Source organism: Stegostoma tigrinum, chromosome 13 (genome assembly GCF_030684315.1).
Source record: "Stegostoma tigrinum isolate sSteTig4 chromosome 13, sSteTig4.hap1, whole genome shotgun sequence".
Lineage (NCBI taxonomy): Eukaryota > Metazoa > Chordata > Chondrichthyes > Orectolobiformes > Stegostomatidae > Stegostoma > Stegostoma tigrinum.
The window spans coordinates 16010071-16023168 of record NC_081366.1 but is presented as its reverse complement, the minus strand read 5'-3'; the positions used below and the strand labels follow the sequence as shown (position 1 = coordinate 16023168).

At 40.6% G+C, this 13098-nt stretch overlaps 1 protein-coding gene across 1 annotated transcript in view; it reads left to right on the top strand.

Moving 5' to 3' along the window:
• Window positions 1–13098, top strand: part of LOC125458075 (coiled-coil domain-containing protein 69-like) — a 51478-nt gene that overhangs the window by 35025 nt on the left and 3355 nt on the right. Inside the window, exons 4-8 of the mRNA XM_048542945.2 lie at window positions 2302–2401; window positions 6317–6390; window positions 7810–7911; window positions 10801–10920; window positions 11034–11131. Coding sequence (XP_048398902.1) covers window positions 2302–2401; window positions 6317–6390; window positions 7810–7911; window positions 10801–10920; window positions 11034–11131 — 494 coding nt within the window. The remainder of the gene's footprint in view (window positions 1–2301; window positions 2402–6316; window positions 6391–7809; window positions 7912–10800; window positions 10921–11033; window positions 11132–13098) is intronic.

Sequence of the window (13098 nt, the reverse complement as noted above, 5' to 3'; positions counted from 1 at the left end):
ACCTCAAAATAACTTCCAAGGTAGAAGTTGTCCTGGACACTGGGGTGAACATTTCACAGTAATGCCAGGGGATTTTTTTTTTACATCCACCTGAAAAGACAGACAGGTACTCCATGAACCAATGCAATAAATTAACTCTGCGGGACTGATCCAATAGGGATTTGGCAATGATTGATTAATTGAGGGAGGAAGAAAGAAAGATCAGGCCCAGTTAGCTGGACAATGGAAGGAGAGGTAATGTAAAGTCACCATAGTCATAACAGGCCATAGAGCCGCTCTCTCATTAAAGAAAGATGACTGATGGTGGTTTAATCTGACAGTCACCACACCTTGGGAGAGGGGAGAGGTTGAGAAGGAGAGTGATTCATAGTAGCCTCAACTCATACAGAAATTGAACCAGTGCAGTTGGCATCATTCTGCATCACAAACTATCTATCCAGCCAACTGAGCTAACCAACCCTCTACAATGAAAGAAAAGCTTTGTAGGAAGATGGTGCAGTTGACCATACCAAAGGCTACAGTGAAATTGAGGAGGTGCATGAAAAAGTAATGCCCCATGTTTAGGTTTACACTAATATGTTTCCATGAATCTGAGACTTATATAAAGCAGCACGGTGGCTCAGTGGTTAGCACTGCAGCCTCCCAACACCAGGGACCAGGGTTCCAGGCTCGGGCGACTGTCTATGTGGAGTTTGCACATTCTCCCTGTGTCTGCATGGATTTCCTCCGGGTGCTCCAGTTTCCTCCCACAGTCCAAAGATGTGCAGGCTAGGTGGATTGGCCATGCTAAATTTCCCGTAGTGTTCAGGGTGTGTGGGTTACAGGGGGATGGATCTGGGTGGGATGCTTCAAGGGGCGGTGTGGACTTGTTGGGCCCAAGGGCCACTTTCCACACTGTAGGGAATCTAATCAATGGTGTGAACTTTCTTAACACAGCGGCAAATATGGGCCCAGTAGTGGCAGATGCAGTTTAATCTAGATATATGTGAAATGTTAGATTTTGGTAGGACGAATCAAGGCAGGACTTGTACACTTCATGGTAAGGTCCTGGGGAGTGTTGCCAAACAAAGGGACTTTGGAGTGCAGGTTCATAGTTCCTTGAAAGTGGAGTCACAGGTTGACAGGGTAGTTGAGAAGGCATTTGGTACAGAGACAACAGGTGTAGAACTGGATGAAAACAGAGGGCCAAGCAGCATCAGAGGAGCAGGAAGGCTGATGTTTCGGGCCTAGGCCCTTGCCTTTGCACTGACCAGCAATGAGTATAAGAGTTAGGAGGCCACGTTGCAGCTGTACAGAATATTGGTTAGTCCACTTTTGGCATACTGCATTTTGTTCTCATCTGCTTGCTATAGGAAGGATGTTGTTAAACTTGAAAGAACTCAGAAAAGACGTACAACGATGTTGCCAGGATTGGAGGGTTTGAGGTATAGGGAAAGGCTGAATGGGCTGGGGTTATTTTCTCTGGAGTGTCAGATGCTGAGGGGGTGACCTTTTATGGAGGTTTATAAAATCATGAGGGACATGGATAGGATGAATAGTCAAGGTCATTTCCCCAGAATAGGAAATCCATAAACTAGAAAGCATAGGTTTAAGACGAGAGGGAAAAGATTTAAAAGGGACCTAAGGGGCAACCTTTTCATGCAGAATGTGGTGCTTGCATGAAATGAACAGCCAGAGAAAGTGGTGGAGGCTGGTACAATTACAATATTTAAAAGGCATCTGGATGGGTATATGAATAGGAAGGGTTTGGAGGGATCTAAGCCAAATGCTGGCAAATGGGACTAGATTAATTTAGAATATCTGGTCAGCATGGATGGGTTGGACCTGTTTCTGTACTGTATATCTCTATGACTCTATAAACTCTAAATGTTGAGCTTTACTGAACTTTTGGTTTATTCATCACGTCTTCTTAAATGCATTTAGGGATTGACAACAAATGCTGGATGAATGGCATGACCAAACCAATAAAATGCTGAAAATGTAGACAATTGAAACAGTAAATGCTGGAAATATGCAGGTCCATCAAAAAACAATTTGGTTTTAATCCTTTAATGAAACTTTTGTTTTAGAACAACTTCATTACTGTGAAAAATTCTTGGCAAGAAAAGCATAAACACTTGAGGGATTTAAATGCTAGACTTAGCATTGTTCATAGGAAGAGTCTACAACCTGTCCCTTTTTTTTGAGCCTGATCTGTCAACCAGTTATTTGGATAGCACTTATAACCTATTTGCAGCATGGCAACAGGGTAGTATTTGTTCAAAAGTTAATGATTATCAAACTGTTTTATATACTCTTCAGAAAGAAGCCGCACAGTCAGAGTCCAGAATAGAGGAACTGAAAGCCAGCCACTCTGAATATGTCAAGGTACTCCGAGAGGAATGTGAGGCTGCAATAGCAGGTTTGTTCACTTTATCAGAATCACATTCATGCTTCTCTGAAAGATAGCAAGGTGAGGTTTGTTCTGCATATGAAAGATGAAAGTTAGCTTCTTTCAATCAAAATAAAATCACCTTTGAAATCCATTTATACTTCTGATTTATAGGTAACTCAAGCATAAAAGTCAAGAAAAATATACCAAGGTCATTGAAAAGAGAATGAAATGCATATTTCTCATAGAATGAACCAAAAAGTGGGTTTTACAGAACAGTACACTGGTTTTGAAAAGAGAAAAACCTCTTGATGTAATCCTGACTAATAAAAACTGCTTTGGCAACAGTTTCTATAGCAATAGTAATCTGTTGATCTACAATATGAGTTTACCCTACATTTTACCTGAAACAGGTCACATTTTATTTTGGAAGAAGGCTTACTGCCGTGGGCTAAATCAACACATTCATACATACTGCATCTTCATTGCCTGGACCCATTCCACTCACTTCCTGTTCTTTGCTGATCATCTTTCACCTTAGCCACAGACTTCAGTTGTGTCACGTGAGCTCTCTTTCATGCTTGAGGAAAAAGGGAGCCACTTCTTCCCTGCATTACAATACTGTTTTAAATACTATGACTCTCTTTATCATGAGTTAATGTTGTTGGGCAAATTAATTTGCTTTATCAATTGCCTTTGTGACCTTACCACCAGTAATCTTCGCTGTAAGCCTTTCCTTAAACATTAATTGATAATAACACACTGTCCCAAGTCTGTCTTCAGAATGGAAGTATTTCGCATCTGGAAACCATAGAGTTTTAGATATCCTTTGAACACTGTCCAATGCAGTAATTATTTCTACTATAGCTTTTTCTAAAAATAAATGATTGTGCAAAGAGTTAAGACAGCCTAATTTGTTGATTATTTTCTCCTTTTCTAAAAGGTGAGCAGTAATCAAACTTTGAAGATGTGTGACTTAAAGCAGTAGACAGCCAACATTTTGTTCTGACACTCCCACAGTTTCTGCACTCTTTCTAGCCCGTACCACATAAAAACACCAAAATCTCTCATAAGAAACTATTGTACCTGTTTATATGTATAGACAACAACAGTTTTCTTTGATTTGGTACAAAGGTAATGTAAAACTGATCCCTGCCATTTCTTATCGGAAAGTTGGCTGATTCTTTGTTGAAATCGGTAGAAGTGCAATTAGAAAAGCAAAATTCTGCCAGTACTGGAAATCTGATATAAAAACAAAAAGTGCTGGGAATACTTAGCAGAACAGGCAACATCTGCAGAGAGAAACAGTGGTAATGATCGGGTCAAGGTGACCTTTCATCAGAGCAGTTGAAACCGATCTGCAGAAAGGTCATCTCAACCTCAAACATTACCACTACTTCTCTCCAACGATGGAAATGATAATAGGGCAGTTTCCGTTATGCTAGTTTTACAACCAGGTACAAGGTTAAATATCTAAACTTAGATTTTAGCCTAGCAGATATTCTCACTGTATCTTCTCAAATTCACCTCATGGATTTTGATTTTTAGTTTGATTTATTGTTGTCACATGTACCCAGATACAGTGAAAAGTATTATTATGCTATCCAGAAAAATTGTACCTAATGTAAGTTCATCAGGGTAATAGAACAAAATGCAGTAAATAATGTTAGAGTTACAGTGAAGCTATAGAGAAAAATGAACTCCACTATATGAGAGGTCTGTTCAAAAGTCTGATAACAGTAGGGAAGAAGCTGTTTTTGAATCTGATAGAATGTGTTTTCAAACTTTTGTATCTTCTGCCCGATTTGAGAAGGGTGGAAGAGAGTGTAAATGGTGGGAGGAGCCTTGATTATGTTGGCTGCTTTCCCAAGGCTGCAGGAAGTATAGACTGAGTCACGCAACTCTTTGCCAGCTGTCCCTAATGGATCATCTCCTCACATCTTTTAGACTTGTTCTACTCTTCTATAGCATTGGCTACCTACCCATCCCTGTGATGTCCCTCTTGGCCATCCAATTCCATCCTACTTTACCAGTCACTGTTCCCGGAACAGTTCACCACTGCTGTGAAATCCTGGAATTGGTTGCCATCCCTGGCATGGGAGCCATTTTTAAAAGGCTACTTTTCACCCACAAACACTGTCAGGCCAAAGCAACCCTGCACAGTTTCTAACATTTGGCCCAGACATGTCAGGCAAGGGAAATAAGGTGGCCTGCTTTGCAGTCAGGTCTTGTTCAGGGTGGCACAGAGGTGAGATGCGCTCTTTCCCAGGACCACGACACCAGAACTTGGCATTCTGTTCTCAGGTTGGTATCTGAATTACAGCCATTTCAACCATCTGGAGCAATACATAACAATGTCAGAAAAAGGGCAGCGACCTTCTCCACTCCATCAGTGTGTGTGCCATCATCTTCTCTGCTATCTTACTCTATTGTATCCGGCTCCTACTAAACCTCATGCTCTACCACTCTCATTTCTACTTGTGAGATTCTCCCTTGCTCACTCTCACTGATCCCAACCTTTCATGCCGTCAGCAGTGCCCACTCATTCATTTGGGACATCTCCCCAGCTACATCATTAAAAACAATTGTGCAACTGACTATCAGTTAATCTACTTGATACCTGCACCTCTCTGCATTCCTGAACTAGTATCAGAGGCTGCCTATGACACACTGTGCAGGGACCACCTGACCAAAGGATGTCTCCCTTGACTTGACTGAAGACTGTTCCCAGCCACAACAAGCTTCCTGGCTAAATAGCAAAGTAATACTTTGCTGAGAGTACTGAGAGCCTGATATGTTTTGCTGAGGGGACAAAGCGCAAAATGGGAAGGCAAGTCAATGCCAAAGCAGGTATGCTATGAGCATCTAGGTTGACTCAATGTGGGTGAGCTCTGTGACAGCAAGTGAACAGGCAGAATAGCTCCATGATCCGCTCCATGTGCTGCATGTGTGTCCCTGATTGTGCACTATTCTTGCTGCATTACAATGCTGCAGTGAAGTGTAGAAGTGGGTCGAAGATGTACCATGAAGGTTCTTGGAAGCTGGCAACACGTATTGGTTTCCATATTCACGGATGTTGGTTGTATGTAGCTCGTGCCTTAAAAGATTGGTGCCCAGTGTACAACATAGAAAACCTTTGGAGCAAGTGTGTTTCAGTTGTAATTGCCAGGTAGTGGCTGTGACTTCCACAGTCGCGACTTCTCGGCATATCAATGGTTCACATTTGATGGGATAGCAAACTGAATGTTAATGACACAAGTTCAGGCATTAGGAAAGATTTTAACAAACTAAAATTCCACTTAGTTGCCAACATGCTGGTGTCTAGCGAGTAACTCACCTCGCCCCTGCACAAAAGCAAGAAGGATGCAGCGAGTTGCTGCTGATCTGTAGATGGGCCTCACTGGACTTCTCATGTTATTTTACAACAAATAAAGCTATTGTCCACGCCATTCAGGCTCCTGCAATATTCTACTACTGTGTCTCTTAAAAAATATTACAACCATGAGACATAATGCAGCAGAAGAGATGACTACTAGTTCCCTGAAGTGGGACTTGGACAGTACATTGGGCTCAGTGTTAATCAGTCCGTCCTGAAGCTGAAGGTTTGGCAAGTAAATCGTATCAAGTTCTTTACCCTCTTTTTTGGAGAATGGGGATTAAATTGTACCAACATTGCCTTCCTAGAACTAGAACACAGGTTCAATATTAAATCATCCTGAAGCCAAAAGGAAATTAGTTGGCCTTTCTGGATGTGGGATGTTTTGAACCATTAAAAGGGTTATATCCGACTGTACTTCGTTCTATAAATTTTGATTAAGAAGTTGATTGACTCATATAAACTATTTTTTTCAATAATTTAACAGATTGAATCTTGGTTCCAAACTTAATACGTTGTTTGCAAAATTCCTGTCCTATATTCTGAGGGACTATCCTTACTTTTACTAGGACTCGTGAAACTACATAAACAGGAGCAGAAATCATTGACTGAATCCTTTACAAAAACTATCACATGTCTTCAGGTTAGTTTGCATGTTTCTTTGTTTATTTATTTGAAGTGTGCGTCACACATAGACTGGATGGTTAAAAGGCATTTAGCATGCTTGCCTTCATTGCTCAGTCCTTTTTAAGTGTAGGAGTTGGAATGTCATGTTGAGATTGTACAAGACATTGGTAAGGCCTCTTTTGGGATACTGTGTTCAGTTCTAATCGCCTGGTTGTAGGAAGGATATTATTAAGCTGGACAGAGTTCAGAGAGATTTACCAGGATGATGTCCGGTGTGGAAGGCTTGAGTTACAAAGAAAGGCTGGATAGGCTGGGACTTCTTTCACTGGGCCAAAGCAGGTTGAGAGGTGACCTTTATAGAAGTTTGTAAAATGAAGAGGGGAATGGATAGGGCTAGTGGTAGTCTTTTTTTTTCCCTAGGGTGGGGATTTCAAAACTAGGGGACATATTTTTTAAGGTAATAGCGGAAAGATTTAAAAAAGATACAAGAGACAAATTTTCACACGGAGGGTGACTCGCATATGGAATCAACCTTCTGATCAAGAGCCTGATGTGGGTACACTTACAACGTTTAAAAGACATTTGGATAAGTACATGAAGAGGAAATGTTTGGAGGACTATGGGCCAGGAGTGGGCACATGGGACTAGTTTAGTTTGGGATTACATTTTGCATGGACTGATTGGAACGACGGGTCTGTTTCTATGCTGTATGAGTCTATCTCTCTCTTTATTTTTTCTCTCCATTTTTCTGTCCTGTCCCCGTTTACTAGAAAAGCTAATTTATAGTTGGATTAGTGGGGTAGGTGGTGGGGCGGGGCTGGGGGAGGGTGTTGATCATCTTCCATGTTCAAGTTCCCAATATTTATGTGTAAATTCAGAAAGCAAGTGATGGAAGATAATATGTTTGAGCAGGAAGCAAAATTGAGAGTATACTGTGTTCACTCCCCGGGAATGCATACATGTACACTACTCCAGCAATTACAGCAAGTGAGCAGACAGGAAAACTCTGGATGATATTTCCTACCAATATAATGGCACTGAAGCCAGCTGTAACTCCCCTCTTAGAGACCAGTTGAAATCAGCTAACTCTGAGTAAAAGAGATCAAAACAGGAACCATCCCAATTTATTTGTCTCATCTTATCACCACACAGCTACTTACCTATTTGGAGTAGTGGGTTTAAGGTGCTTTCTATTGGGAGAGTAAAAGCAAACAGCCACATCAGAAAATACTAAATTTTCCTAAAATTTACTAAAAAGTACATTTTTCAGATTTTAAAATAGATCAGAAAATACTTCTGATCTATTTTAACATCTGAAAAAAAAAGATATTGCATTTGTTTTAGTTTGGACACATTAAATATTTTAATGCTAATTATCTAGTATCAATAGTGCAATAATGCTAATCCAGTTCACTGTGCTGATGTTCCACTGAAGGAAAGAATAGAAGAGCTTTCTACCCAAGTCAACACATTTCAAAAGAAGACAAAGAAAATTGAAGATGCAATATTAAGAAGAGATCTCAGTGAAGACAATCAGGTATTTGAAATTGTAACCATGTGAATTTAACAAGTCTGACCAGATCTAACTGTTCATCGTGGCATTCAGTTAGCTCAGGTGGCTGGATGATTGGTTTGCGGAATGTAAATGGCATGGTTCAATTCCTGCACGGGCTGAGCTTACAATGTAGGAATCATGTTAGAGAGCAAGGTGACTGATAATTTAACCATCAGTCACTACACCTCATGCAAGGGCTGAGGTTGAGAAGGTTAGACAATGTTGACTTTATCTTTACAATCCATCATGGAGTAAAACTTCTGATCAGCGAATTTATCATTAAGCACGTCACAATTATAGTGTTCTGAAGAAGAGCATATGGACATTAACTCATTTCTGTCTCCACAGACTGTTGAGTGTCTCCAGCATTTTCTGCGTTTAGTTCAGATTGTAGTATTTTGCATTCATATAGCAATATAATGTTTAGTAGTACCGAAGTTGAGTATTAGAACATTACAGCACAGTATAGGCCATTGGGCCAACAATGTTGTGCCAACCTATTATCCTATTAAGATCAAATTACCCTGCGTACCCAACATTATACTATCCTCCGTGTGCCTATCCAAGAATCACTTAAAAGTCTCTAAAGTATCTGACTGCTGCATTCCACATGCCCCCTACTGCTGAGAAATGCCAGATGGTGTCAAAACTTTTAATCTGGTGTTCATCAGGACACAAACATTACAAACGTAAAGGGAAAACAGCATTTATAGGGTATGTCAGTTGTGGCAAATTAACTCTGTTTGGTGAAGCTGTTGACATGGAGAATGTATTGGTGAGTTTTTAAAACAAAAATGAGATTTGAATTCAGATTTTCAGCATCCATAGTTCTTTGCTTTTATTTTAATACAAGTGGAAACTGGTTTCCCAAGAAGACAGTGAACATGGTCAGTCTCCTCTTCTCAGGTAGTCTGCTGGGATCAAGGATGACTTACTTCTTCTTGGGTTTGATAGGTTCTTACATGGCTGTTAAGTTCACCACATTGTCTACATTCTCTGCTGCGTAAAGGGCAGATGGTACTTGAAGAGTTGAACAGATAAATTGGTTGGAGGTTTCTTCACTCACTTTTCAATACCTGGGCTTCACTTCAGAACATTTCCACTGAAATCTCTCAGTTGTGTTCAGTGCATTCCTGAATCAGCCTTCTGTATCTCGTTTGGTCACAAGCCATGGTCTCCTTTGAGTTGGCAGGTATGTTTGATCTCTTAAGGCCATCCCTAAGGCATTCCCACTATTTTCCTGGGAGTCTCCTGCTACAACCAAGTTGTATGTAGACCAGTTGCTTTGAGAGTTTTGTGTCAGGTATATGAATGGTTTTCCTCACCCAGTGGAGTTGTTTTGAGTGAATAGTGTGTTGAAGCCAGCCGTTTTGGCTGGGAAATATGCTGTAATTAGAGACCTTGTTTGCTACCAGATTTGGAGGATTTTGCAATAATGCCACTTGTGGTAATTGTCCAAGGCTTTCTGGTGCCTATTGTAGATTGTCCAAGTTTCCATGGAATATAAGAGTTGGGACATTATATTGAGGTTGTACAAAAGTACTGTGTGTAGTTTTGGTCACCCTTTTATAAGAAGGATATTATTAAAGTGGAGAAGGTTCAACATTTAATTTACCAGGATGTTGCTGGGAATGGAGGCTTTGAGAGATTAAAAATAGATGGGAAGACTGACTCTCTTCACTGGAACGTAGGAGGTTGAGGTGTGACCTTATTGAAGTTTGTAAAGTCATGAGGGGCATAGATAAGGTGAATGACGACAAGGGTTTTTGCCTTCTGGTGGGGGGCGAAGTCAAAAACTAGGTGCATATTGTTAAGGTGAGAGGAGAAAGGTTTTAAAATGACATGAGGGGCAACTTTTTTTAAAAAAACAGAGAGTTGTTCATATGCGGAATGAACCGCTAGAGGAAGTGGTAGATGCAGGTACAATGAAAATGTTTAAAAAAAACATTTGAATAAGTTCGCAAATAGGAAATGTTTGGAGGGATATGGGCCAAGCGCAGGCAGGTGGGACTAGTTTAGTTTGGGAACATGGTCAGCATGGACTTTAAGAGTCTGTTTCCATGCTGGATGACTCAACAAGAGAAATGTGGAGATATTGCTGCCCAGTAAACCATGACCTCAGTCCTGGAATCGAAAACAAATCAAAGTTGATTGAGTTTTCTCTCAGGTATAATACATCAGTGATTTTTAGACATGGCACGTTCTAAATGTAGCTTGCTTGAGAGAAACAAGTGACTGCAATCCAAAAATATGTCCAACACTACAAATTTGTGTTACTCATGTCTGGGTTTGTTGTGAACTATTTGATAGAATTTGATAGCTGTGATCATTTCATTATCATTATGGTTGTGTCATGAGACTGTCAGGGTGATAGAAGCTGAACCAGATGGAGTTTCTTCTATTGCCAGGTAGCAATTCCTGTAGCACACTGCTGCTATCACTGCTGCAAATCCATAACTATTTTTGTGAATCCCATGAACTCTGGAGTACTGCTCATAGAAAGCACAGCTTTATAAAAAAGTTTATAAAAGTTGACATGTTTGCTCAAAGTCACATATTGACAGACAAATCATCAAAGGTAATATGCTACAACCATAGCAAAACATAGACATTGATATGAGCAGATAAAGTCATTTTGATTTTACGTTCTATTTATTTATTCATGGGGCATGGGTGTCAGTGTCTGGGCTGACACTTATTGCCCATCTCTTGTCGCGCTTGAGATGGTGGTGGTGAGCAGCCTTCTAAAAAGATACAATCCATTTTACAATTTTCTGCAAACACATTAGAATAGTAAAACTTAGCAAGTGTTAACTTTTCATCTCAAAATAACCACTTAACTTTTAAAAACTCTGTTGTTTTAAATTGCAGGACTCACATCCACCAAACTTATTCTGGGAGCAGGAACTGGAGAGTTTACGTTTTGTGGTGGAGATGAAGAATGAACGAATCCATCAGCTGGATAAGGAAGTATTACAGATGAAGAATCTGGTACATTCAGTAGTTTAGCAGTGTAGACAAAACTAAATTTTGAGATGAGAATTTTTTTTTGTTTGATTTTGTGACTAACAATAAGATTTTTATTGGCCTTTATTGTTCATTAGATTGAAATAAATAACATACATGAGGAAAAAGTTAAAATCCTTCAACAGGAAAACGAGGACTTGAAAGTTCGTCTGACAAACCAACAGGCCTTTGCAAGGTATTTCAGTAAATTAAATTGTAGTAGGGTATACCTGTTGCAGATGGCATGTGAATTCTCAGATAATACCTGGGAATAACTTAGTAGAGTTGGACTTTCTCAGGATACTGAAAAATTTGCAATGGTGAAGATGTGTTTGGATTCACATTTGATTTTGCTTGGAGATGAGGAAGCAGCTTCAACACTGGTCTCTGTTTATACAGTAAATGACAGGACCTTCAGGGGCATTGATATACAGTAAATGGCAGGAACCTTAGCATTGACGTACAGAGGGATCTTGGAGTGCGAGTCCATGGCTCTCTGAAAGTGGCAACACAAGCAGATAAAATAGTAAAGAAGGCATTTGGCATGTTGGATTTCATTGGTTAGGGTATTGAGTTGGCAAATCATGTTGCAGCTGTATAAAAGTTGTTAGGCCACAGTTGGAATATTGTGTGTAGTTCTGGTCACCACACTATAGGAAGGATGTGGAAGCTATGGAGAAGGTGCGAAAGAGGTTTACCCAGATGTTGTCTGGATTGGAGTGTATTAGCTATAACGAGAGGTTGGACAAACATGGATTGTTTTTGCTAGAGTATTGAAGCTGAGGGGCAACCTGATAGAAGTCAATAAAATTATGAAAGGCATAGATAGGCTGAATAGTCAGAGTCTTTTTCCTGGGGTGAAAAGGTCAAATACTATAAGGCAAAGGTTTACGGTGAGAGTGGAAAGTTTAAAGTAGATGTGTGTGGTCAGTTTGTTACATAGAGGGTGGGAGGTGCCTGGAATTTCCTGTCAAGGGTGGCGGTAGGAGCAGATACGATAGCAATGTTTAAGAGGCATTTAGACAAGCACATGAACAGGTAGTGAATAGAGGGATATGGACCATGTACAGGCAGTTGGGATTAGGTTAGAATAGCATCATGGTTGGCGCAGACATGGTGGGCCGAAGGATCTGTTCCTTCTCTGGACATGGAAGAGTTTAGGCCCTAAAATTATTGAACTCTATATAGAGTCCAGAGGGCTGTAGGGTACCCAAGTGGAACATGAGGTGTCATTCCTCCAGCTTGTCTTGGGCTTTGCTGGAACACTGCAGCAAGCCAGAGGTGGAGATGTTGGCCAGAGAGCAGGGCGGTGCGTTGAAGTGGCAGGCAACAAGTAGTTGTATGTTGCAAGATCTGACAACACTTTGGTTTTGACCTACAAGTGACAAGTAACATTCATGTCACCAAAGTATTGAGAAATTACTTCTGTGTGTCAGAATGTAACCATCTTCCAATGACACTCAGAAATTGCCATCACCAAATTGGAAAGATCAACATCCTGGAGATTACAATCAACCAGACATAAAGCTTGACCAGTCATATAAATGCAGTGATTACAAGAGCTGGTCAGAGGCTGGGAATTCTGCAAGTGGCTCACTTCCTTACTCCCCAAAACCTGTTTACCATCTATATGCCACAATTGGGCATGTGATGAAAAATTCTTCACATGCTTGAATAAGTGCAATGTCAACAACACTCCAGAAGCTCATTGTCATCCAGCACAATTGTACAATGAATAGCCACCCCACCTGACATCTTGAACAGTCACTCCCTCCACCGCTGATGCTTAGTGGCTTTGATATTCACCATTGACAAAATGCATTGCAGCAACTTGCCACGTCTTTTCTCACAATATGTTCCAAGTACACAAACTCTACCACCATGGGATCACCGCTAGGAAGGCTGAGTTTCCCCTCTGTTACATGCCATTCTGACTTAGAATTGTATTGGTTCATTCACTGTCACTGGGTGAAAGACCTGGAACTCTCACTCTACTAGCTTTTTGGAAGTACCTATACCTGTTGAGTTGCAATGGTTCATGAAGGCATCTTCTTGGGGACAGTTGTGGATGGGCACCAACTGATGGCCTTCCTAGTGATGTTCACATCACATGAAACAGCAAAGGAAAGTTCAGAGATCTGTTGTTAGAACTGTGCAAATAAA